We start from the raw sequence: 27,274 nt of genomic DNA, 5'->3' as shown, positions 1-27,274 counted from the left end.
AGGCCGGGGTCACGAGCATAGGTGAAGGGAAAGCCCAGGGTGGGGAAAAGGCGGCGAGTTCCCTAAGGCCGGCTCCCAGGGAAGTACCTGGGGGGAAGGGGCTTAGTCACAGAGCTGTACTGTACCAAGTACTTTCCCTCTGGTAATTAAAAAAATGGGGCGAGGGGCGGGCTAGTCAGGGGATTCCTCCGTTGCGAGCCTCGCCTGGGCTTTTTATGTAACGCCGCAGACAGGCACAGGCTGGTTCTTGCTGTTTGACTTGCTTGGAAATTCCCAGCGGCTCGTGCTCCGCCCCTTACAGAAATCCCCTCAGCAGAGGGCGTATATCCAGCGCCGCCGCCCGCCGCCGCTCTCACACAGTGCTCGCCTGCCGCCGCCGCTGAGCCTGGGCCTGGGTCGCTTGCGAAGGAGCCGAAGGGGATCTAGCGCCTGTGTTAGCGGAGGCCGAGCCATGTTCCAGCCCAGCTGCAGCCCGGCTGGCCGGCGGGACTCAGCGATGGAGCCGCTGAAGAAGGAGCGGCAGCTCGGCTTGCTGCAGGACGACCGGCACGACAGCGGGCTGGACTCCATGAAGGAGGAGGAGTACGAGCTGCTGGTGAAGGAGCTGACGGACATCAGGCTCCAGCCCCAGGAGGAGCGGGGGGCGCCGCACCAGCCGGCCGAGCCGTGGCAACAGCAAGTGACTGAAGACGGAGACACGTAAGTGTGTGTCCTGCGCCGGTTGTACGGAGGGGCCCGGGCCCGGGGGCGTTCCGAGGGGAACATACGGCGCTGTGGCCGGCGGGGGAAGGGCTGCGCTGAGACCCTCGCCGCCGTGTGCAGCCAGGCGGGCGCGCGGGGCGGTTGGCCGTAGAGTTCGGTGTCCGGAGCTGGCCGCCCGCCAGCCCGGCCGGGAGGGGGAAGTACAGAGTGTGCTGGCGGCGCGGGGCGGGGCCGGCGCCCGGCTGGGCGGAGGGGGAAGGTGCCGTGGAAAGTCCCTGGCCCGCTGCCAGGAACACTCAGCTCATAACAACCCCGCGGAAAACACCAGGCAGCGGCCTCTGAAAACCCCGGGCTTGCGAAAGCCGCCTGCTGCCTGTGCACGTGACTGCTGGGGCATTGCCCGGGGCTGGCTGCTGGGACCCTGGCCTGATGTGACACCCCTCCCCCCCGCTCATTGTTCTCGGACCGACTTTGAGGGGTTGTTTTTTTCTGTTCCCTTTTGTAGATTTCTCCACTTGGCAATTATTCACGAAGAAAAGGCCTGGACCGTGGAAGTCATTCGCCAGGCAACTGCCAACCCTGCCTTCCTGAACTTTCAGAATAACCTAAACCAGGTACTTTAAACCATCTGCATTCCAGCCCAAACAAGCCAGACGGCCCCGACCCCCTTGGTGACTTTAGTAACTTTCTAAGACAAATTTTACAAATGACAGATATTTAATCAACTCATATATGACACCTCTTCCCCTGCCCCCCCACCAAAAAAAAAACCCCACAAGATTGCCCAGGACAAACTTGTGTTTGTGTACAGCCAATATTCTCCTCCTTGACAATGGCATTTTAAAGCACCATTGCTTTAAAATATACTATGGTGGGTTCCACTCATCCATTGTTTGCCATACAAAAGATACCTTTTATTTGTATCTCCCTCTGCTCTCAAGAGAGCCTTAAATCAGTCACTCCCAAGCTAAAAGGGAACTCTGTTGATTCTTGAATACAGTGTTCCTGGTGAGCACGAAATATTAAGCAAATTCTTATGTTATTTTTAAGAATCTAGAATCACCAAGTGGTTGAAGGGCTGTGTGCTCAGATGCTGTCTCTAACATATTTCCTGTTTGTAATGTACTTTACAATAGTTTTGTTTTTCTTTTTTTTTATAATAGACTCCACTTCACCTGGCAGTAATCACAGATCAGGCTGAAATTGCTGAGATTCTTCTCAAGGCCGGATGTGATCCAGAGATCAGAGACTTCCGAGGAAATACACCACTTCATATTGCCTGTGAGCAGGGCTCTGTCAGAGCTGTCAGCGTCCTCACTCAGTACTGCCAGCAGCACCACCTATATTCAGTCCTACAGTCTGCCAACTACAATGGTATGCATAAATAAAATTCTTAGCATCTAGTGCTTCTGTGACATAGATCTCAGAGAGCTTTATAAAGGTGGATAAGCATTATGATTCCCATTTTACAGATGGGGAGGCTGAGGCCTAGCAGTAAAGTGACTTCCCTGAAATCACACTGCAGTCAGTGCTGGAGCTGGGAATAAGTTCCAGCCCTCCTAACTGCCAGTGCTTTATTCTGGCTCTCACACTCTTCAACTTTATTCTCTGGTTTTTAGATAGCACTGTTTAGCTATCTATTTGGTGTTTTTTTAATTGTAGACATTTTTCTGTTATTTCTTTTTTGTTAAAACAAGTTCCAGTCTAACACTGGGTGGGGGGAAAAAAACATAGCATCTAAGAAATAAAAATGCCTTTTAATTTACCTGATCATCAATGCACAATATAAAGTTCGTATAGGACAATTTAAGTTCAGTTTGGATAATGGTGATTGTATTTCAAACCAAAGATATGATGATAGTGTGTTAGAAGAGTGTTTAGACTAAAGTGACTGATAACGCATTAAAGTAGAAGTACTTAATTTTTACCTATGTTCTTGTTTTACAGGACACACGTGTCTCCATTTGGCATCTATTCACGGGTATCTGGCTATAGTAGAATATTTGCTGTCCTTGGGAGCAGATGTCAATGCTCAGGTGTGTATTTGAAGCTCTTTGTTTATCCAAATATGATAGTGCTGGAGTAGGAATGTACAGTTTTCGTAGTGCCAAGCCTAACTATCCTGACATTAAATTACCTGTTTTATTTTTACTAACCAGGAGCCTTGTAATGGCAGAACTGCCCTCCACTTAGCTGTAGACCTGCAGAATTCAGAACTGGTGTCGCTTCTGGTAAAACATGGGGCTGATGTGAACAAAGTGACCTACCAGGGCTATTCTCCATACCAGCTCACATGGGGAAGAGACAGCTTCAGCATACAGGAACAACTGAAACACTTAACCACGGCTGACCTACAAATGCTACCAGAAAGTGAGGATGAGGAGAGCTGTGAATCAGAATCAGAATTCACAGAGGATGAAGTAAGTAGTTATTTTCACCCTTTTTTTATAAGGAAGAACTAAATTTTGCCCTTATGTGCATCTACATGGCTCGCATTAAAGTTGTTGGGGAAACATGCACACAACTCTTAGGTTGTGTTTTTTCCTGATGCTTTGATGGCCTATTAACTGTGTTACATATAATTCACCTACAAACTTAAAATAAACTAAAAAATTTAAATAGCAGGCATTGGGAATATAGTACAAGACTTAAGCATTGGACACCCAGAGCTAATCTATAACATTTACTTACAAAATCAAAGTGTAAATTAGACAACCTTTCCTCTTACTCTGGGCCAATTTTTTGCAGGTGTTAATCAAGCAAATCCTCTCCCAACCCCCATGATTTCAAAGAGAAATTTGTTCATTTAAGGAACATGAAATCTAGCACTCTATTTTTTTTATCAGGATTTTATTGAATGAGCATTAGAAATGCAAATATAAAAGCACACAAACAGCATATACAAATAGGGGGGAAAGAAGGTTGCTAAAACTAATGTCACAATATGTGCCTCTCTCTCCATAGTCTTCTGTTGGAGATAGCTAGTGTATCTACCGCATTTGTGACATAAAGTTTTGGTTTGTTTCTGTCTCAAGTATATATTTCTCCACATGACTTCAAAATTTTTTCCTCTTAAGAATCTATATTATCATTTATTATTGAATACTTCTAAAGAGTTCATTTCAAATCCTGCTTGTCTTAACTCTTGTGAGCAGTGTTGTTGAAGTCAAGGCAAGCAGAATTTGGCCTGAGATTCTCCAAGGTGAACTTGAATGCTACTTGTAGAACTCTGCATTAACCTATATATATATATTTTTTTTCCTTCTAGATAATGTATGATGACTGTGTTATTGGAGGACGACAGCTGGCATTTTGAAGAAGAGGTTTCTCTTAAAGGACATGACTCTATAGGAAGCTGACGTATTTTCTTTAAAAAAATGATAAAATGTGAAAAAAATATTGAAATACTACACTGCACACCATGGACTACATCATTATAACAGCAGGTTTCACATTCTGACCCATACTTTTACTAATGGGAGTTGGATGTGTAACATCAGTAGAAATCTATGTTTATTTGTACCAGTTATGGATTAACTGGTCGTCAAAATGTATGAACAGTATGAGGACAACAGACTACTGGATCCACCTGAATATTCGTTTTGTGTACAAGAATGTATCTGAGAGATGACTAGTGAGTTTTTCTGTGGAGTTGCTTCCCCCTACATGGCTGGACAGGTTCACATGAGTATCCCATCTGCTGGAAGAAATTGCATAGATTTCTGTTGGGCTGATTGTAATCGCTCCTAATGACTGACCTCAGCTGCCCTTTGTACTGTAATGCAGAGAGAGGAATTGAAACAAAAGAATGACCTCTTAGCTTTTATGGGAAAGGTAGCAATAATGTTAACTCTGTGCATTGGAAACAGTGTATTTCCCTATGGATGTGGCATGATGGCTAAACTTTTAGCAGTTGTATATCATGTATATATTGTATATTTTGTTTATAATTATTTTGATACCTGAGATGTATATTTATTAAAAAATGTCAAGTCCTTGGTTTGTCATTGGACTGGTTCACATTCCTGGCTTTTAGAGGAGAGCTAGCCCACTGACCCATCTATCTCTCATCTGCACCGATGAGGAAGAAAGTTTATTCAGACCCCAACACCACAGTTATTAATGCAGTGAATCGCTGCTGGACAAGAGCCTTAAGTTAACTTTCTTTCTGGGAACCACATTTCTACCATCTTCAGTTCCTCTCCCTGCCTTACAAATCTGATAGTAAATATTTTTCCTCTCCCACAAGAATAGAGACATCTGCTCTAGAGCCAACACCAAATCCCCTACATGAATTGTCAGCAGGTGTGTAGAGTGTAGCCCTAAAACAGGAGTTCTCAAACTGGGGGTTGTGACCCCTCAGGGGGTCGCAAGGTTATTAGATGCGGGGGTCACAAGCTGTCAACCTCCATCCCAAACCCCGCTTTGCTTCCAGCAGTTATGGTGTTAAATATATAAAAAGTGTTTTTAATTTATAAGTGGGGGGTCACACTCAGAGGCTTGCTATGAGAAAGGGGTCACCAGTACAAAAGTTTGAGAGCCACTGCCCTAATGCATCATTTTCTCCAGTCCCCCTTCACGTATGAAGTCCCTAGCGGTCTGACCTGCATTGTTCCTAAGTCCACCAGGCCAAAGTTAATTGCACTCATTGTAGGCCAGCTAAGAATGTCTCCCTAAGCCATGATCAACAGCAGGTTTTGGTTCTTCTCAGTTCACAGAGGGAAAGAGGAGTAAGTGGGTCTCATCCACTCTGAGAGTTCATCAGACTGTTCTCTTCAGCATCTGCAGAGACAAAAATCATCTAGTCAAATTCTCCTCTGCAGATGATCACCTCTTGGCTCAGAGGATGGTAGCCTGCTTTAACTTAAGTCACTGATATAGGGGTCCCTCCCCACCTCCAACATGCCCACTCCTTCCCAGCAAGAGCCTGCTCTGCTACCTTTATGCCAGCAAGGTGTTCCCCTCTTACCTGGGAAATTCTCTGCTGGCCATTTACAGCCAGACTCCAGCCACTTTGCACCACCTGAGAGGCACAAAGGAGCTGGATTGTATTGGCGAATCTGGACCATTAACTTTAAGAGGGGACCTGCACCTCCATTCTCTTCTTGGTGGGCTTTATGGAACAAGAACTGTTTTAAGACATGCCCCTGGTCCAGTGGCTGCTTTTCATGGAGCAGAATGGCTCAAAGGGCTAGGCTCTTGCTGATTTGCATTGGATCCAAAGGTCAGTGTGGAAATGATTACATGGGAAATTGTCATCCTGAGTCAGTGTTTTTTCTCTGCCACCCTTTTTTCCCTAACTTGTCCAAGGTGCATGCTTTGAAACTTCCTGTTGGCAGAAAAGGTCATTATTGAGCATCAAGCCTGTGTGATCTTCCTTTTTGAGGAAAGGCTGAAAAACTGACAGACACACCCAAGGTACAATCCAGACTAGTGAGTAGCTGGGTCCACCTGCCTTTTACGCTACTTTGCTGCTGTAGCTTCCAGTCTGGACTGCTCATAAACAGCCTGCAGCACAGTGGCGCTGGAATGCTTTTTATAGTGGGAGTGCTGAAAGCCAGCAAAACTATCCCCAAACTTTTTACCTCATGCCCCTCTCCCCCTCCCCCCACCAGCTGAGGCCAGGAGCAGGGCCATGTCTCCAGGAAGGGGGGCCATAGACAGGGATAAGGGGGCCAAGGCTGGGGGCAGGTGTCGGGCCAGTAGTGGAGGCCCGTATGCTCAGATACCAGTGATGGGCATGGTATAAAAAAGCTACATAGATACAACATAATTGCAAAGTATAATTATTACAAGGGCAAATGAAAAGAACTTAAAAGGACAAATCAGAAAAATTACAGTGGAACCATGCTATTCAGGAAGTAATGATGTATTCCGTGCTGCAGAGTTGAACATGTGAACAAATATAATTTACCTATCAATGAGATAGTATTTCCTTATAATAAATGTGCAAATGAAATTACTTCACCGTATAAGGAAGTTATGCTACTAAACAAATCACTGCCAAGTTAAAAAAGCATTTGTTAATTTCTTATTTCTCCAAAGCATCATCAAAAGCACTTAATTTAATGTGAGAAATCACATTAAATAAACATATTCACTAACTGAGATGAGGCATGTATATGTCTTTTTGTAAGGACTTGTCTGCACTTGAAATTTGTTCTGGGCTAACCTGAATTATTTTGCATTAAAGTGACTTGTATAAAAAAAACTAAATTATTTTTGCTGCAAATCATCTGCCATTTTAACACACGTTCTTAAACCCACTTTGGGAGTGGGTTTGCTGAGATTTGGGATGAGTTTACCTGTAACAAAGTCAGTGTGGATGCATCCCAATCCCAAAATAACTGTTGTGTATCTGCCAAGTCCTTTTCTGGTATACTCACATTGCTTTGTTGGAGTGCCCTGTACCTGTGCATCATATGCTGTTCCAGGAGCACCCTGACTGCTGTACACAGCAGGTGCTATCCTTTATGACTCCAGCTCACAGGGAGTTCACATACTGTGCCACATCCTCTTGATTATTGATAAGTCATGCATCATACTTCTGCATAGACCCATGCTGAGATCCTGGACTTCACTGCCCGCTACTGAGAGGCGCATATACAGGACCACCTGAATGGCAGTCACTTAGCACAAGTGTCTAAGCAGGTATCACAACAAGTGCAGGACAGGGCACACAAATGGGACCCAAGCCAGTGCTGCAATAAGGCAAAGGAGCTCTGTCTGGGCTATAAGAATTTTAAGGACAACAGGACAGATGAAGGAACATGCATGGTCTCCAGCTACCGTGTTTGCTGGAGATCCCGCCACTCAACCACTAAATTGTGTGGACTCACTGACTGATCCTGAAATCCAGATTCTCATCTGACTCCAGGGCAGACACAGATGTGGAAACCCAGGACCAACCTGGTGGTGGGGTTGGTCTACCCTCTCTCTGCCTCCTGGTCTACCAACCCCATCACCAGTTGCTCAAAATGGTGGCCATGCCAGAGAATGTACCAATGTTCCACTCCGCCTTGATGCTTACTGCTCTCTCTTCTACCCGGTTGACCCACCATCATCTGCACCAGCCCTGGGGGCACCACCTGGGCAAACGGTAGCATGGCATCTCTTCCTGGTTTGCCCATTGCCTTTTTTTAATCAGAATCCTTCTCTATTTGGGGGACACAGTTCAGGGTAACAGCCTCCAAAGTAAGGACAGCTTGCACCAGTTCACAGGCAACGAGTAACCTGCCTCTGCTGCACTCTCTAGCTAGCCATCTCCCCCGAACACCACAGGCCATCTGGCATCTGTTAGCCCTTTTCCCAAGTTGCCACAACAACCACAGCCACACTCCTCTAACACAGGCCCAGGGGTTCTAGACAACTGGGGAAGATGATGACACAAATGCAGTAGCTGAGGATAATGGCGAGGCAAACACCTCTCCTGACCTTGAAAGCCCAAACTTGTCTGCACACAACTGGTTTAACTTTAAATGGCTTTTAGCTTTGCACAGCATTATGCATGTTCAAGAACATTTTATTGCTCAAAACATTGAACTGGGTGTGTCCATTGTAATTTATTAAGAAACCATTGAAAAGGTCTTTATATTCATGGTTTGAGTCCTGCACAATTCGTTGAAATGCCCAGCTTCACTGTCATAAAATCCACACATACACTATACTAAAAGCCACCCATTAAGTACGTTAAAATCCTTCCACTAATACATATGAAGATATGTGCAGTCACCATGATTACAGCCTTATGTGAAAATATGTGTAAGTTCACAAATGGCCTCTAGACTCAAAGAAGGAGCACAGTGCAGCCCTGACTCTGTACCCCTGAGTAGTTGCAGCATTTTGTGGACATGTCCACTCTAGCTGTTCAAAATGTTCAGCAAGTCTGCTCACCTCCGTCTCCTACCCTTCAGCCAGGCTGTCTCCCTTGCTCTCACAAATGTGCCAAACACAGCAAGCAATTATCATAAGAGGCAGATAGCTCTCAACAGCCTCCAGCCTCAGCCTCAGACTTCTCCATCTACCTTTCAATCTTCCAATTGCATATTTCACTGTCATTCTGCAACTACTCAAGGTATAGATAAACAGCTCCATTCTTCTGCCCAAGTGTCCAGTAAAAGCAGGGCCGGCTCTGGCTTTTTTGCTGCCCCAGGCAAAAAAGCCTCCGGCCGCCCCCCCCCCCCGCGGGGAGGGGGAGGCGGCCAGAGCGCCGGGGGGAGAGCGGCGAGCCCGGCCGTGGCCCCGCTCTCCCCGGCGGCCGGAGCGCCGCGCCGCCCCCCTCCAGGTGCCGCCCCAAGCACAAGCTTGGTGGGCTGGTGCCTGGAGCCGGCCCTGAGTAAAAGGCTTCATAAGCCGCAGGAGCGGAGGGGTAAGCTGGGTCGCCCAGAATGACAGGAGAAATGGCAACACCATCCATGTCCATAATGACTGTTGGAGCCAAAGTATTGTTTGTCATTGTCCAGAGTTTCCAAAGGGAACTGGCATCATGGGCCTTTCCAGATTACCTCATGTTAATACTGGTGAATCTTCCTTGGTGATCAACCAGGGCTTACAGCACAATGGATCAATTACTCCTTTCTGTGGATGAGCTCCAAGGCCTGCTGGGGAGGGGGTGGGAGGGAGCAAAGAAGAGGCTCATAGGTCCCATCAATGGCCCCAGTACAATTCAGGAACCCCAACCATGCAAACCCATTAATTACTTCCTGTGCATTGTCCAGACTTATGGCTACTTTGCCAGTAGTGCACACCTCCATGACAACAGCTTTGACAGCTCCAACACTAAACTGGTTAGCTACTGACTGGTAGCAATCAGGGAGGTGAGCTTCTGGATGGTGATGGCCACATGTTTCTCCACATGGAGGGGAGCTCTCATGAAGGTCTTCCACCACTGCAGCTGCAACGATTTCTAGGAAAGTGGCTTTCTCCTGTCCCACCAGTCAGGGCTAGTTGGCTAAGCCCAAAAGCTGTGGTCTCATAGATGACAGGTATAATAGGCCAGGGGAAGCTAAGTCTCCCCTGCAGTGCAGACCTTTGAGAGTGTGGACGCCTGGACCATTGTGGCCCTGACCTGCACTCTGCCCCGAGGCCCCTTCCTGCTTTGTCCCACCCATGCTCCACCTCTTCCTGTCCCTGCTCCTCCCCTCTTCCCTCAAGATGCCACCACCCATCGCTTGCTGTGGAGGAGAGGAGGGACTCAGTGAGTGGTGGGCAGTGGGGGTCTCGGGGGGGTGGAGTGATGCAGTGGGTGGGAGTTATGGGGGAGGAGGAAGGGTGAAGGAGAGAAGGGACACGGTGAGTGGCAGGGGTCTTGAGGGACGGGGTGGAGGAGAGGAGAGATACGGCAAGCAGCCAGCGGTGGGGGAGTCGGGGGAGGGGGCTGAGCAACTTGGCGGGTGTGGGGTCTTGGGGGTGGAGGAGAGGAAGGACATTGTGGGCAGTGGGGGCCTCAGGGGAGGAGGTGTGGAGAGACTCAGCAAGCGATGGGTGGGGGGGCCTTTGGGAGAAGGGGTGAAGGAAGGGAAGGACTCGGCAAGCGGTGGGGGTGTCAGGGGTGTGTGGAACAACTCAGTGAGCGATGGGTGAGGGAGCCAAGCATGAGCAGGGCCTGGGGCAGAGTGAAGGTGGAGTGTGGGCAGGGCCTCGGGCGAGGAGGCTGAGTGGGCGTGGGGCCTTGGGACAGAGCAGGGGGCGGGCCATGGTCCAGGTGCCGGGGGAGCTTCTGGTGCTCAGGCCAGTCTCCCCAAATGCCAGGACCTTGCGCTGCCCATGTGCGGTCCATCAAGTAAAGCTGCTCTAGGAAAAGATCTAGGAGAAGCATCTGCTCAATTTCAGCCTCCTCCTCCTTCTCAGGCACCCTAATTTCCCTGGTTCTGAAGTCATTGCATTAATTTAGATATGCTTGCAGCAGGCTGCTTATATTCATCACCAGGAGGATTGCAGCACTTCCCATTTTTTCCTCCATGCTGCCTGGCAGCACTTTGAAAATGGGGCTGGGTGCCTCATAAAAAACTGATGGGATGAAAGAAGAGGACGCAAAGGAATTATTTAGTTTGGCCCCCAAGTTCCAGAATTCCATCGCTTTCTGGTAGGTATTCCACAATGCACAGCATGAAAAATCCCCAAATGCATACAACACAGCAATGGAGCAATGCACCATGGTATGTTCGACCAGAATGCTGAGCATTTCTTTCAAAACATCACAGTGCTGTGTGGCCACAATGATACAAAGCAAAAGTGCCTTAATCCCTGGATAACAATGTGGATTGGACACACTGCTTATGAAACAATTGTTGTGCATCACTTGATGCTGATACACGAAACCCACAACAAATTTCAAGTGTAGACATGTCCTACGATAGGTGTCTGGCATGTCATTTGTTTGCAGCTGTCATGTATCTGCTGTTAATGCACTGAAATTCGGGGCAGTTCTTTAGAATGGTGTCTGATAACATAATTTGATCAGTCTATCAAGAAAAGAAGAAACTCATAATGGGCTGCAGGTCAGCTATATAACGGGGTGACTTTTGAGGATGGCAAAAGTTAAAGACAGAGTATGCCCTTGACTCCTGTGCTTTGAGATGGCATCAACACCTTCCATGCAGGTGTGCAAGGTGGCAGGAAGGACTCCCCCCACACTCTCACCTCCCTTACACACCCATGCAGGAGTAGCCAAAATCTGGCCCTTACTTTGGAGAACCAGACTGGGTGAATAGGGGATGTCTCCAGTATGGCAACCCTTGTATTCAGAACTGTTATTATGGCACATGCTGTGCTCTTACTGAGACACAAAGAACAGGGTTTCTGAGCAGAAAATCATGGCTGTGGCTTTTTAGGTCTTTGTTTGTTATCACAACCTTTGTCCCTTTCCCCTATGGCCGCCTCATGACATTTCTTGAAAACAGACATAAGAAAATCACAGCCCTACACAGAGCCAAAAAGCTGTCCCATGGGCTAACGATTAGCGTTTGCATTATCATGTTATGCAAGATTATGGACTCTGGGTAGCATTAAGATCTGTGCAATGTTTCATTTCTGACTGTCAGTTTCATGCTAAGCTTTTCATGTCTAATAGTCCTACTTACAGGACTCCGGGAAAAGGGCTTACTATTAGATCCTTAAGTACATCATCTGTTCTGTTGTTGGCAGAATAATTCTGCTTCTCCTCCTCCCTTGTCACCCCTCCCTTCCCCTTCAGCCCCTGCCAGTGCTTCTCTTTGGACACACTATTGAAACCTTCCCATGCACTTCATCAGCTCCTCCCTCTCCTCTCAGGTGCTCACCAATTTTTTTAACGACAGAATTAATTGCATCTGGCACTTTGGTTCCCTCCCCGTCCTCCTTTGACTATGTCAATCAGTTACTGACTTTGAAGTCGCTTTGCTTCAATGCACCTCATATTCCTCCTTAATTTGGACCCCGATCTCCTTGTCTCCTTCCTTCATTTCCTCACTCACTCTCATTCAGACTTTTAAGCCTCCACCTTCATGAATGTGTTACATTTTTTTGTCCTTAAAGAGACCTTCCCTCATCCCCACTTTCCTCTCTAGCTGACATCTTTCACCACCCCGTCATCTTTCGGCTTCTTGATCATCCTGGTCTGCTTCTTGGTGCCAAGACTTTATACTTTGCCAACTTTCTCCTAGATCCCCTCCAACTGGCTTCTGCTCCCTTCACACCACTGAAATTGTCTTCACTAAAATCATTGAGGACTGCATCCTTCCCAATCCTTAGGGTCCCTGCTCTGTATTCTCTGATCCATTGGAGACTCTCTGAGTGAGCTCACTCACAATGTGATTCATAAATCTACCTCTTTGCCAAAAGCTTCTCCCATGCTGCCTAATCTTGCAATTCTGCCTGTTTCTCTGATATCTACTCCTGAATAGCCCATTATTTCCTTAAACCTAATGCAGCTAATACTGAACTTCCTACTTCCTCCTATGCCGGCTCCTCTCTCCGTGAACTCAATTCCCTGTGTCAGCCACCTTGTCTCTCCTACTCTCAACACTGGGATCATCTTCAACTCCTTCTCTCCCTGCCTATAACCTGCCCAGGTATTTATACTACGACAGCTGAATACCTTCACCGTGGTATAAGGAAAACCAACAATGCACAAGGGTTTCATGAGGGAGACTGGAGGCCAGAGCCAGTTTTGCACCACTCTGGTTCTAAAGGGGTTTCCTTTCACTTGCACCAAAGTAAATCAGGAGTCACGCCACTTAATTCAAAGCGGTTACAGATGTGTAAAATTGGAGGCAAATCTACTGTGGCTAGGGCTGTGAATTGGCATCACAGTTCAATTCTTGGCTCTGCCCCTGATGGCTACCTTGGGCAGCTAGCCCATCCTGCCACTCACGCTGCTGTGGCTACACTCCATTTTTAGCATGCTAGCTGACTAGGAACTAATGTGAGTATGTCTCCTGGAGCTGGGAATCACACCCCCAGCTCCAAGTGTAGACATACCCTATGTGTCATACAGGGCCTAGCATGATGCAGACCTATCTCAGCTGGGGCCTCTAGGCACTACTTAAATGCTGATAATAATAATCAGGCCTGTTGACTTCAATGGAGCTACTCGCTGTTGGGATTTTCGCTCTTTACTCAACAAATGGAATATCAAAGAACCACAAAAGCACACTGTGGTCCAAATAACTGTGTTTCCTATCTACAGTAGACGCCACTGAATAGCAACCTAGATAACAATAACTTTCAGTTAATAGAAGCATTTTGTCTGGAGCCAATACTGTCAAACTTAGTGCAATGTTAATTGCTCCAGATGTGGGCAACAGGCATGCCGTCTATTTGTAAAAGCCGCAGCTGTGCCTGCAAGCAGGTTTGTGGGGCTGCAGCCAGGGAAGGAAGTGGTGGGACGTGCCTTCCCTGACTGTAGCCCTAAACTTGTCTGTGGCCAGTGCTCGGCACATCCCAGTGCCTCCTTTGCTGGCTGCAACCCCCCCTAAATCAACCTGAAGCTGGTGCTCCGCAGACCCCAGTGCTTCCTTCTGGGGCTGCAGCCAGGGAAGGAAGATCTGGGACTGCACAATACATCTCCTTGCGCTCTCTGGGCTACATCCTGCCCTGCCCCAGGGTGGGGGTGGGGGGAGTAGTGCTGGGCTCGACACATCAAAGTCCTTCCTTCCCTGGCTGCAGCCCTGTAAACCCACCTCTGGCTGGGGCTTTCCATTGGCAGAGGGCACTGGGATGATTTGAGCCCAGGCCTCTGGTTCCAGGGCAGGACACAGCCTGGAAATTGCAGGGAGAAGTACTGTGCAGCTCCGCACAAGTAGCATTTCCCCCTCCCCATTGCTACCCGGCCTGAAGTCTATCCTGGGGCCCAGGATTGGCATGATCTGGCACTTCCATCCCTGGCTGTAGGCCCGCAAACCTGCTTTCCACTTATTGGCAACTTTTTGCTGTTCACCAAGCGGCTGCTAGAAAGCAGAATCTACTGTATACACAACATGCAATGCCTCCCGACATATATACACTGCTGCTTTGCAGGGTTCTGATGGCTTCTGGAGCGTAGAGAGCTCACGGTCTATTTAAAGGGATGCCACCCACTTCCTGTACTTATGTAAGTGAGATCAGCATCAGAGGCTAGATGCCTCAAGGGAATCAGCAATGAATGGGCAAGGACACTGTGATTTTGGAGGCTGAGTGGTGAGCAAATATTTTCTGTGCTCTCTATTAATTAATAATATTTTTTATTACTTGGTTTTGTGGTAGTGCCTAGAGCCCCAGTCAGGGACCAGGGCCCCATCATGCTAGGTGTTGTATTTAAACAAAACAGTACTTCTGAAGACACTTCAATTGTGTATTAATTCACATTAAATGTTTGGCCCTTTCTGGTGTGAAAAACAGTGGGAAGGAGGAACACTGTTGTAGAGGGTCCCAATGGTGGGGAGAGAGCAGGAGGAGCATCCTCTCCGAGTGAAATCTGATCCAGGCAAGGAAAAAAAACACTTTGCAAGTGTGAGCCCAGGCTAAAAATCAGCCCTGGCAGGGGTTGTGTAGGATGCAGGGAGAGAGAATGAGGCAGGAAGGCCCCCATCATCTCCTTCAGCTCAAAAGGCATTCAAGGTGTGAACTGATACCCTATTGTCGGCTTAACCCAGATATTCAGGAAACAGTCCCCAGCTAATCTCTGTTACAACACTGACTTGTGTGAATTCTCGCCTACTCCCCTCTCTACATTCACATCAGACCTTAGATGGGCCCATTTAAATGCTGACACATTTATCAAGTAAGAGCAGTATAAGAAACAAACCACCCACTCTGGGCTGAACGGAAAAGCCCCTGTTCTGGCTTTGCCTTGGTTTGTCTCCCTTCCCCTGGCCCTACCACCACTCACATTTTCCCAGGACTGTTTCCTTCCCCACATTTTCCAAACAGGACTTTCCAGTCAAGCTGTCTCTACAGGAAGGAGGTTGGGGTTTTCCCCACTCAGCCATGATTGGGATTTTTCCATTTTATTTCCCAGTGGAGACAGCCCAGCAGCAATTGCAACATGGTCCATTCATTACATCTCTAGCTAACAGGCACATGACTTCTTTGTTTAGGTACTGCCATAAGATTCTGCATACAGTCCACACTAAACAGCAGATGTAATTGACATGTTGGTACAAAAGCCAGGAGCCACCAGAGGCTGGTGTGACCCAGGGCTCCTACCAGTGCAGCTGAACCACTGAGAGCACTAGTGGGAATTTCCTGATAAAATTCCTAGTGGGTGTGGTGTGCTGTTAAGAGATCAGCCCTGAAGCTTTGACAAGAACCCTCCCATAGGCTTGGGGGGAGGGGGGGCACAGAATCCAGATGGGGCTCCCATTTTGCTGACTACTCATTGTATTACTGGCTGATTCTGCTAAATGTGGCACTAAGAATGGATCTGTAGAGCTAAAATGCTACATGAACATGCAGCCACCTTCACAGCACATCTGCAAATGAGGTTTCAGAGTTATCCATTATGTACAGCTTATTGAGGCAAAACCAAAGGAAGAGAATTGGCTTGGGGTGGAAGCAACCATTGGAGCCCATAACATCTTGCCTTAACTACCATGTTCTAGAGCAGGGGTGGCCAAACTACAGCTCGGGAGCTGCATGCAGCTCTTTTACAGTTACAGTGCAGCTGGTGGAGCCCCCCCACCTCATTCTCTGCCTTCCAGACTGGGAGGGTGGGAGGAGCTCAGGTTTTTTGCCGTGGCGGGGCTAATGGCTTCTGCCAGGGACAGCTGGTGCCTGCTGAGAAGGGGGGGGGACAATTTAAAGATTTGCCTCCCCCAACAGCCTGAGTCACACATTCCCCAGGCATGCCCCCCCCTTTTACCCTCAGCAGCCCCTCCCTGCAGCTCCCAGGTGTTACTCCAGTGGAGAGGCAGCAGTAAATAGATGGGACCTGCAGGGAGGGGCAAAAGCTTTAGCTCAGTGGAAAGTGGCAGCAGAAAAAGCAGCAGCTATCCCTGCAGCTCCCAGCTGTTTGACGCTTCCTCTCACCACAGCCACAGCTCCCAGCTTGCTGGCTCCAGCAGTAGGGTTGCCAAGTTTCTACTTGCAGAAAACCGAACACCCTTGCTCCGCCCCTTCTCTGAGGCCCCTCCCATGTCCCGCCCCTTCTCTGGGACCCCACCCCTGCTCACTCCATCCCCCGCCCCCTGTTGCTCCCTCTCCCCACCCTCACCCACTGGCTCATTTTCACCTGGCAGGTTCAGGGGGTTGGGGTGTGGGAGGGGGGTGAGGGCTGCGGCTGGAGGTGCGGGCTCCAGGGTCGGGCCAGAAATGAGGTGTTCAGAATGCGAGAGGGGGCTCCAGGCTGAGGCAGTAGGCTGGGATACAGGAAGGGGAAGGGATCCAGCTGGGGATCTGGGGTCTGGGATGGGGCCAGGGATGAGGGGTTTGGGGTGCAAGAGGGGGCTCCAGGCTGGGGGGTGGAGCTGAGGGGTTCAGAGTACGGGAGGGGGCTCTGGGCTGAGGCAGGGGATTGGGGTGTGGGAGGGAGTATGGGCTCCACGCGTCACCTCTGGCTTCTGATCAGCAGAGGGGGAGGGGGTCTCAGGGCTTCAGCGCTGCAGGGCACACCTGCTGGGGCTCGGGGCCTCAACAGGAGCAGGGCTGAAGCCCCAAGACTGGGCAGGCACCTCCCACAAGGCTGAAGGCCCTATCCCCACCATCCTGCTGTGGCTCTGAAGCCTTGAGCCCCAGCAGGCCACACCCTCTGGCAGTGGCGGATTAGCCACTGGGCCGACGGGGCCCATGCCCAGGGACCCCAGCCAACTGTGGGGAGCCCCCAGAAAAAGTCCACCGCCCAGCAGCGGAAGCCCGGAGCCCCGGCTACCGGGCAGGAGGGTGGGGCGGAGAAAGCCCCCATGCTCCCATCCCGCTCCCCAGCAGCAGCAAGGGAAGCTCCAGGGCCCCCAAACCTGTCCCCAACAGAAGCTGCAGGGCAGCAGGGGAAGCCCCCAGCACCCTGACCCCATCCGCGGCAGAAGACTTTTGCTGACTGTGCAGTCATGCTTTATTATTATTAGTTATTTGCACCCATGTGCCAGGTGCTGCCCCCAGGGCCGGCTCCAGGCACCAGCTTCTCAAGCAGGTGCTTGGGGCGGCCGCTCTGGAGAGGGGCGGCAGGTCCAGGTATTCGGCGGCAATTCGGCGGACGGTCCCTCACTCCGCCTGGGAGTGAAGGACCTCCCGCCGAATTGCCGCCGCAGATCGCGATCGCGGCTTTTTTTTTGTTTTTTTTTGGTTTTGGCTGCTTGGGGCGGCCAAAACCCTGGAGCCGGCCCTGGCTGCCCCCAACATAAAGCGAGATACAGACCCTGCCTCAAAGAGCTGATGAGTTTTACTCAAGAAGCTGTGTTGTTCAGTTATACAGTATGTGAGGTACTGTACTGGAAAATGGCAATATTCCCTGCAGTTTTTCAGTGTCCCTAGTAAAGGGATCCTGAACCTTTCACTGCCAAGTCACAGGTCTGAATATATCTCCAATTGGTAGGGACTAGAAGTCAGAATCATCTGATGGCTGTTCAGGGATATACAGTATATGAAAGCAATGGCTGGTTTCATTCCAATTCTTCCTGGCCAATGGGTGTCCATTCAAATATACGTCAAGGCTGATAGTCATATTTGGTTTTTGGATTTGGTCTAATATTCATATCAGACTAGTAATAGCAGCTTCACTGAGACTTTGCCCAAACAAACTATATGAAGCCTAGATCTATTGGAGCTTTGCTGACCTGGGTGGGGGGGAAAACCCTTCTGCAGAGGGGGATTCACACCACCCACTTGCCCCCCACATTCAGACATATTTGAGTTCTGCCTCCTGTCTAGTGGCCTGTGGCATTTCCTGATGGCCTAGTACAACATCCCACAGCAGCTGTCTGGCTTAGAGGTGCACTTGCTCCCACCTTTGTAATTTTGCCCTGCAGGGGAAAAAATGTGACACTGAGATGTTGCAATGTCCCATCATAAAGGAACAAAAAGAGAGATATCTCCCTCCTGCGCCTGAAGTACCGTTGGGTATTTCATTTCTTGCAAACTATTTTAGCAGCTCAGGGGAAACTGAGACTTTTCTGTGGAAATCAGGGCACCTGGCAACCCCGCAGGGAGGGCAGGCAACAAACCTGGCAGGCTTCGCCCTCAGTCAGCTTTTTTTAAATAAGCAATTAAACTGCAGGATGACAACGCGGGAAATTTCACAGCACACATAGGAAAATCATGAACATTTATATTGTTGTTTATACATGGGTGTGCAAGCTCCGTGACAATGAGTAGGTACAGATTATACTGGCTAGTCCCTTTTCCATTTCAAATTTTATTTCATCTGTGCAGCGTCAACAGCTCAGCACTTTATATATGCAAAGGGCTTAAACTTTCCCCACTGCATCATCTTGCATGGTTATAATCAGCTTCTGCCCGTACTTCAATGGGAAATTTATAATAACAATGACACGTACGTATATAGTGCCTTCATCTCAGGATCTCAAAGTGCTTTGTCAGTTTCCTTTCTGCATCAAGCTCTTTGACGGGAGTTCAATGCAAAAGTGAGCTGACTAGGATCGAATAGCCCTCGTCAGCTTCCTTTTGCAAGTCAGTTCTATGGCTAAAGAGCTTTACGAAGACAGGAACTGACAAATCTTCATTTTGTTTTGCATCAAAGGCTTTACACAGTTGGAAAGGGAAACTAAGTTACTTTGCAACCAGCTCCCTTTGAAAAGCAAGTAGAGGGAAACATGACAGATACTCCCCGGTAGATGTGGTGATCTAGGAATCCTTTTTTGCCTATCCCTAAAAATAGTCTTGCCAGGGGCAGGAAAGCAAGAGAATCAGTGGGACCCATGTATTATATAAAGTGAAAGAAAAGCCATTTTGACTTTGGGGACTACAAATCCACTTCATGGGTCTTGTGAGCTGGGTTTGTTCCTGTATGAGAGATTATTATGTCACCTCAGTGGAATGATAGCCCCAGAATTCCCTTCTATTTGTCACATATTTTGTATGTCATAGCTGGTTAGCCTATTATGAAAATCCCTGGTTTTGTAAAGAGCCAAATTTTCAGCCAGCCTCAACATGGTCTTCAACTGTGGGTGACAGATTGCACGGCCTAATGAAAGGCATCCACCCACCTCACACACACAAACCCCACATTTCCTGTTCACCTGACCTGCATATGCAAATACAGGGTTTGCACACACAAAACAAGTGCACACTACTAGTTGCATGCACAAAAGTGGTTGTACAAAATCAAAATCAAAGCCCAGATCTGAAAATCTGGCCCACGGTGACCAAGAATTTTAGCACTGGTCACCTCTTGTTTCGAGAAATGGGTAAAGTGAGTTCATGCAGAAAGCCTGTCACACAGAGAGATGTTTCTGTGTCCTAGCTGTCACAAATACCCTGCACACGAGAATAAAGACAGGCCCAGTCAGCAGAAGGGGACCATATTTTCAAAATCAAAACCGGGGGGGAGGGGGGGGATGTGACTTTTTTGGGGGTTGCCAAACAATCCTTCTAGAGCCAACCCAGATTTGTTCTTTTAAATGTGAACTTTTGTCAGTCCTTCCAGCTTGAGTCAAAAGCGACATATGCATACTTCTCAGAGTGGAAGATTTTCTCCATAATTTAGTGCACTGAGTGAGTTTATCATGAAAAGTTGAACCAGTGGGTTAACATTCACCTGAAGCAAAAAAGCAGCTCTGATAATATCTATACCCATTCACCTTTTCTCTTCACTCCAAACACCATTCATCAGCGTGATGGCTCATTCCATTGAACTACCTGATCCTGGTAAAATAAACACTAGTCTGTGTAGCAGGATGTCTTGAACACACCTTTTGTAGTTATAAAAAAAAAAAAAAGATTGACGACACATAAAACCAGGGCATTTCAGGTGTCCTGAAAGAAGTTCCTAGGACTTTGTATGAAAAAAAAGCAGGACATATGGTCACTTTAGGTCAACCAAATATTTTGCCCATTGTTATACGAAGTATAATCTGTAGTCTGTAAAAAGGTTGAGAATCCCAAAATCCTGTATTTACTGAAAGCTGAAAACAGAGCGGAACCGCTGTAAGAACAACCCTCCCTCCACAGCTTGCCTAGGCAGTGGGAATAAATTTCCCTGTCAAATGAGGATCCAGTTTGAAACCTGACTCTGACATTCATGCTGTTGGCCCTTACTAGAGCTGGGAAGCTGTAATTTGAAGAGAATTTGGTTCTGTCCAGATCAACAGATGCCACCATGGCACAAGCCCAATAAAGGGAGGAACTAGCATGTGAGGAACACTGAGGCATTGCTGTGCTCCATCAGCAAGGAATTCCCCTGGGGGCCCAACAGGATGAGCAAATGCAACGTGCTAGAATAATAAATCTCTTCCCCGCATGTGAATCCTCCCAACATGTTTATGATGTAGAGAAGTAATTGCTATTTGTGATTCCAAGCCCAGAAGGGACCATTGTGTCTGGTCTGACCTCCTGTAAAACACAGGCCATAGGACTTTCCCCAAAATATCCCTAGAGCAGATCTTGTAGAAAAACATCCAATCCTGATTTTAAGATTGTCAGAGAATCCACAACAACCCTTGGTAAATTGTGTCAATGGTTTTACAAATGGGGAAACCGAGGAGAGTTTAAGTGACTTGTCTCGGGTCAGAGGGTGAGTCACTGTCAGAACTGGCCTTAGAACACAGGTGCTCCTGGCTTCCAGTGCTGTGCTCAGACCAGTAGGCCTCACAGCCATTATCATACTCCAAGATCAAAGCCTCTTTGCCCATCTAGGGAGGCCCAGACCCTGTTAACTGGAAGGAGCCTGCTTTGGTGCACCACAGGAAACCAAAGAGTAGATGTCTTGAGATCAGAGGAGTGCTGTAGAGAATTGTCCTCTTTGTTAACACACTCGGTCCTGTAAACAGGATTTGTAAGTCTCATACTGAGCTGAGGACAAACGCCCAGTGATAATGATAATCAGGGGAAAGGAAAGTACAAAATGAGAGTAGTCATTGAAAACATCACTGTTAAAGGTTTGATCCTGAGAGATGCTAAGTGCCTACAAATTCCACTGAAATCAGTGGGTGCTCAGCACCTCAGGGCTTGTTTGTCCGCGTAAGTAATCCACCTCCCCAAGAGGTGGCAGCTAGAATTCTTCCCGTGACCTACTACTGTCTACATTGAAACAGACTCCAAGAAAAAACTGCAGAACTGGATTTAATTTGCAAACTGGACACCATCAAATTAGGCCTGAATAAAGACTGGGGGTGGATGGGTCACTACAAAAACTAATTTCCCCCCTGCTGATACTCACACCTTCGTGTCAACTGTTTGAAATGAGCCACCTTGATTACATTAAAAAGAACAGGCCCCTGTTCATGCTCTCTGTATGTGTGTATATATATCTCCTCTATATATGTTTCACTCTATATGCATCCGAAGAAGTGGGCTGTAGCCCACGAAAGCTTATGCTCTAATAAATTTGTTAGTCTCTAAGGTGCCACAAGTACTCCTGTTCTTTTTGCGGATACAGACTAACACGGCTGCTACTCTGAAACCTTGATAACATTGGCCTCATTAGTATTCACCCCTTCATGTCAACTGTTAGAATAGCCCACTTCCACTTTAATTGAATTGGCTCATTAGCACTGCCCCCCCCCCCACTTGGTAAGGCAACTCCCATCTTTTCATGTGCTGTGTATTTACACCTGTCTCTGTATTTTCCACTCCATGCAGCTAATGAAGTGGGTTTTAGCCCACGAAAGCTTATGCCCAAATAAATTTGTTAATCTCTAAGATGCCACAAGGATGCCTCGTTGTTTTTACGTCGAAGATTAGATCATCTTAATAACGTCACTCTGAGTGACGTAGACATGACCTTCGTTCCCGGCAAGCTGGGATGTAAATCTACATCATTTTAGCCTGCTGTGCACTAAGTCACCATGTGGACCCTGCTATCACATGCTAAAAGTTCTGTAGTGAGCAGTAGCTAGTAGGACTGTTTCAAACAGCAGATGGGAACTTTTAGTGCATGGCAGCAGGGTCCACAAGGTGACTAGGGTATGTCTACACTTAAAACACTACAGCCACTGTAGTGCTTCAGGATAGACACTACCTACACCAATGTGAGGGGGGGAGAATCTCATATTGGTATAGGTAATCTACCTCCCCAAGAGGCAGTAGCTAGGTCGATGGAAGAATTCTTCTGTCGCTATAGTGCTATCTATACAGGGACTTAGGTCAGCTTAATAACACCACTCATGGGTATGAGTTTTTCACACCACTGACCAATGTAGTTAAACTGACTTAATTTTCTAGTGTAGCCCAGGCCTCAGTGTGCAGAAGGTTAGAATGCTGTAGATTTACACTCCCAGCTTGCTGGGCACTGACTCTGCATATAGACAAGCCCTTAGCTTTTAGGGGTTTGGCTTTGTTAGAATGCACAGCCAGGTGTCAAGTGACTGACCCACTTTGCCTGGATGGCAGATTTCTCTCTTTTACTAGCTTGAAAGTCCAGGACAGGAAAGAAGGAAGTGGAGGAAAGCAAGAAGTGGTGGTAAATGCAAATATTTGAAGCACAGCAAAGGCCCAGCATGTAAGGCATTTCTAGCATGTGCCGCACTGCAGCATCTGAGTACATATACCATTTGATCATGACACTTCATTGACTCTGCATGGATCTAGTACTGAAAGCAATTTTTCTTGTCCAGAAGAATGGTTCTACATGTCCCTTTAGTCCCATCGATGCCCACAAGGATCCTCTTTCCAACAGTCAGTCATGAGATGGGGAAGAACCGTGCCATGAAGATGCACTCTGAAAAGCGAGAGCTGGATACACCCAGCTGCCTTTGACGTAAGCAACAATGTAAAAAGAGGAAATTATTTTTGAGCCATGCGTATGCTGTCCAAGCTGTGTGAAACAACACGCTAGCCGTGTTGTAACTACCTGTCTTGCTTACAGATCTTCGCTTAGGCCTCTATCCCTCGGCTTTTGGCTGCACAGTTTTAACTTTGGAGCTAAGCGTGATCCTGTGTAAATCAAGAGGTGCTCAGGTGTACTCAGTGGATGTACACTGGGTGAGAGGAGAATCAAGCCTTATGTTTCTGTATAATATTTAAAGGTGTGTGGGCTACCAAGAGTAGAGTTATGTGGCTCAGTTCTGAAGGGTGTTTGGTCACCCCCAAAAGGTTACCTAAGCTCCCATTGACTTTGATGAAAGCTGATGGTCAAACCCAACTAGAAGAAGTAGTGACAGAATTGAGCTCTTTGTTCAGTTTTATCAAAAGCGTGAAAAAAATCTTTTACTGATAAATAGCAGGCAATTTTAGCTAGGACCTGTAATACTAGTTAGTGTGTTCAGAGCACTGCATAAAATTCTCTCAGCACTCAATGTACTATACTCTGTTGGGGGAAACTGAGGCAGAAAGGTGAATTGATTTGTCCAAGGCCACTCAGCCAACCCAGTGGCAGAGTTAGGAAGAGACCAAAGAGAGCCCTGGCTTCCAGTCCTGGGCTTGGTCCACTGAAGCAGGCTGCCACTCTGCTGAAGATAAAGCACTCCCATCCTTTTTAAACAAATTGAACCAAGTAGTTTGAAAAGTGTGGATTTAAATCACTATAAAAACACCAAATAGTCTGAGTCAGTTTAATTTCACTAAAAGGCAGGTTTTCCCCATTCTTCCCATGCGCTCAGAGAGAGCAAGGAATGGTGATCGAAGAGGAGTTCCAAGAAGCAGGACACCGTTTCTCAAGACAGTAGAGAGAGTCAAAATGTTTATTTAAAAAGGTAGCTCCCCACAGACAAGCAGCAGCCTGGTCTACTGGACAGGGCACTGATCTGCACTCAGGTGAGCCATGTTCTATTCCCAACTCTGCAACAAACCTGTCGTGTGACCTTGGCAGAGTCTTTCACTTTTCCCATGCTTTGTCTATTTAAAGTGTAAGCTCATTGAGACAGTGACTGCCTGTAAATGTGTGTTTCCACAGTACCTAGCACAATAGGGCCCTGATCTCAGTTAGGATCTTTAGGCAGCAGTCAGGGCCGGCTCTGGCTTTTTGGCCGCCCCAAGCAAACAAAAGACGGGGCGGCCAGAACAGCAAAGCAAAAAAAACAAAAAACATGGCCGGAGCGCGGGTGCAGGGGGACCGGCCTTGGGGGGGCGGGGGAGGGAGCGGATGGGAGAGAGAGAGAAGGGGGCGGCCAGGGCTGCAGCAGGGGCGCTGCCACGCGGCCCCTCCTGCTGCGCCGCCTCCTGCCGCCTGCCACGAGGGCTCCGCTCTGGTCGGCGGGGAGGGAAGGAAGAGGACTGCCCTGCAGGGCGCTCTAGTTCTCCGCGCCACCGCCCCCTACAGAGTGGCTGGAGTGGAACAAACAAAAAACAAAACAAAACAAAAACAAACAAACAAAAGCGGCCGTGCCGCCCTAGGATTGGGCAGAATGCCGCCTCCAACAATCTGCCGCCCCAAGCACCAGCTTGCTTAGTTGGTGCCTGGAGCCGGCCCTGGCAGCAGTGCAATATCAATAAGGAATAATCATAATTGCTAAAATTATGGAGATATCCTATCTCCTAGAACTGGAAGGGACCTTGAAAGGTCATCAAGTCCAGCCCCCTGCCTTCACTAGCAGGATCAAGTACTGATTTTGCCCCAGATCCCTAAGTGGCCCCCTCAAGGATTAAACTCACAACCCTGGGTTTAGCAGGCCAATGTGCAAACCACTGAGCTATCCCTCCCCCACCCCCAGTTCTCCATCAATGATTTTTTAAACCTAGAATAATGTAAAGAGGAAAAAGCCTTTGGATGCACGTAAGCCAAGTCATTCAGAATGCCCCAGTCATTTGGAAATTTAGCAGGATTTCTCATCAAACCCGGGGCCTTGCACATCGATAGGTTTCACCTTTACTCAGCCCTGCTTAGGAAGGCATTGCATGCAAATGCAAACCTTCAACTTTTAATACATGCAGCTTTCGAGAGCCTCACTCTATGCGAAAATCAAAGGATCAGATTTTCCTACAGCCCTTCAGATCACTTTATTAATCACCCAGGACCAGGCTCAAATTTCTTTTGAGGCTGAGAATTGCCCACTTAATCACCTCCTGCATCACTCCCACCTAGCTCAGCATCAGAGGGAGAAAGAAATGATTTATCTAGGGACTTACTCTAACAGTGCTTGGGGCTGAGCTAGGAAACGTCACATGAATCATCCTTGCATCGTGTTTAAAAAGAGAAATGCAGAATAGTAATGCTAGCATGACAGTAAAATGCACAAAGCGCTGGTGAGGCTTCCTTCCCATTGATTGGGCCTCCACTTCCTGCTCCTTCTGCGCTCTGTCAGCTGGACAAAGCCGTGTCTATTTAAAGCTACTCCTCAGTGAGCTGTTATCACATGCAGCACCATCAGTTGTTTTCCAGGATTAGGGAGTTGGTTAAAGTCAATGACGTCCAAACAAAAAACCCTTCTCCTCTTCCTCATATGAGTAATCCCATCAGGGTCAGTGGGATTGCTCATGTGAGTAAGGAAGCAGGATGTGGCTTTAAGGGATACATTTTCTCTCTAGTGCCCATCATGAGTAACTCAGCTGGAGGCTGGGGAGCTCCATGGTGGGAAGGAGAGAAGAATCAGGTGATGGAGCCGAGAGGAGGTGTTATGTGGAAGCTACGCTGTCTGTTACCTCTACGGCCCCAGCACACATACCCCTTCCTGGAGAAGGGAAGATTTAGAGAGCTACATAGCAAAAGATCCTCCGCTCCAGCCCCACCCCACCCGACTCCTGGTCCATCCTTATATCTCTGATGTCAGACGCAGAGATATGTTCTCAACAGAACTGGGATATGCATAACATGGGGCCTGTGCAACCTGCCCCTCTTATACAGCAGAAGGCCTTCCACATACAGAGAAGGGACAAGATTTGCACTGCCCTCATATAGAGATGTGCTTTTTCCACCTCTTACTACAATATTAGGGTCCTTTTCTGTGGTGTATAGAAAACTGTGTTAAAACTATAAGCTATGGCTTTAAATGTTCAGGGGGGTTTCCTGGTCCTTGCTTGCAGGCTAGGGAGCTCTGTAGGGAAACATGTAATCAGAGTCAGTCAGTCTGCACAGAGCCAGCGTACAGTAAGGAGGGGAGAGCTGAGCCGCTCTGTTTTAGGGAGCAGCCTGCTTTCTCTCTCTCTGTTTTGGGGTTCTTGTTTGTTATTGTTCTAAATTCTAAAAAAATAAAGCAGTGTTACACTCCAGACCTCCAGCAGAAGTATTTATGTTTTATCTAGCTTCTTTGTGTGTGTGAATGTAACATTCTCTAATATTCATCATCACCAAGGTAAAAAAGCATTGCAAAAAGAAAGCTTGGCTGGAATACATTAGCTCTGGCTACACTACTAGCACATTCATAACCACAATTCACTACTAGGGCAGCTCCATTAGTGAGCAGCAGAAGCTATAATGTAAAGGGGACTCTGGTATTTTTACCACCACATTGCCTAGACCTGCTCTGAGCAGGGTTAGATGGTACTGTGGTAAAAACACTGGTGGCTGGTCTACACCTATGCTCCCACCCACACCAGTGCTAATACAACCATGAGAAATGTCAAGAGAATTGCTAGTTTAGATCATTCCTTCTACAGCATAGATAGGAAGCTGCGGGTATTGCACCTGCCCCACTTTAGCCAGTTCTCACAAATCCAAGTCAACACAGTGCAGGGTCCCATATATGCAAGTCACCCAAAAGCCCCACCTCCCAGTCGTAGTGCTGGGCACTGTGGCATGAGGGCTTGTCCATTGCAAGGACAAGTAATGTGACAAACTATTTAATGCAACGAATGTCCATACAACAGTTTCCTCCCAAAGGTGAAATCTCAGCACCGAGCCTAGGTCACTGGGCTGGGCTCTAAAGATCTCCATCATGGGAAGGGTTGGAGGAATCCTCTCAGACGGCCTCTGGAGCCAGGGCCGGCTCCAGGCACCAGCCCACCAAGCTTGTGCTTGGGGCGGCACCTGGAGGGGGGCGGCGCGGTACTCCGGCCGCCGGGGAGAGCGGGGCCACGGCCAGGCTCGCCGCCCTCCCCCCGGCGCTCTGGCCGCCCTCCCCCCCGGCGCCCT

General features: G+C 48.0%; 1 protein-coding gene across 1 annotated transcript; it reads left to right on the top strand.

Moving 5' to 3' along the window:
• On the top strand, window positions 1-26,815 carry NFKBIA (NFKB inhibitor alpha). The gene is made up of 8 exons (XM_024195993.3): window positions 1-699; window positions 1,208-1,316; window positions 1,866-2,076; window positions 2,650-2,738; window positions 2,862-3,122; window positions 3,971-4,052; window positions 21,585-21,591; window positions 26,805-26,815. Exons 1-6 carry the CDS (start codon window positions 452-454, stop codon window positions 4,016-4,018), a joined length of 966 nt encoding a protein of 321 aa, XP_024051761.2. The 5' UTR covers window positions 1-451; the 3' UTR covers window positions 4,019-4,052; window positions 21,585-21,591; window positions 26,805-26,815.
• The last annotated feature ends 459 nt before the right edge of the window (window positions 26,816-27,274 follow it).

Source organism: Terrapene carolina, unplaced genomic scaffold (assembly GCF_002925995.2).
Source record: "Terrapene carolina triunguis isolate 2854851 unplaced genomic scaffold, T_m_triunguis-2.0 Scaffold96, whole genome shotgun sequence".
NCBI classification, from domain to species: Eukaryota; Metazoa; Chordata; order Testudines; family Emydidae; genus Terrapene; species Terrapene triunguis.
The sequence above is the reverse complement of the archived record's forward strand: the minus strand, read 5'-3'. Positions and strand labels throughout refer to the sequence as shown.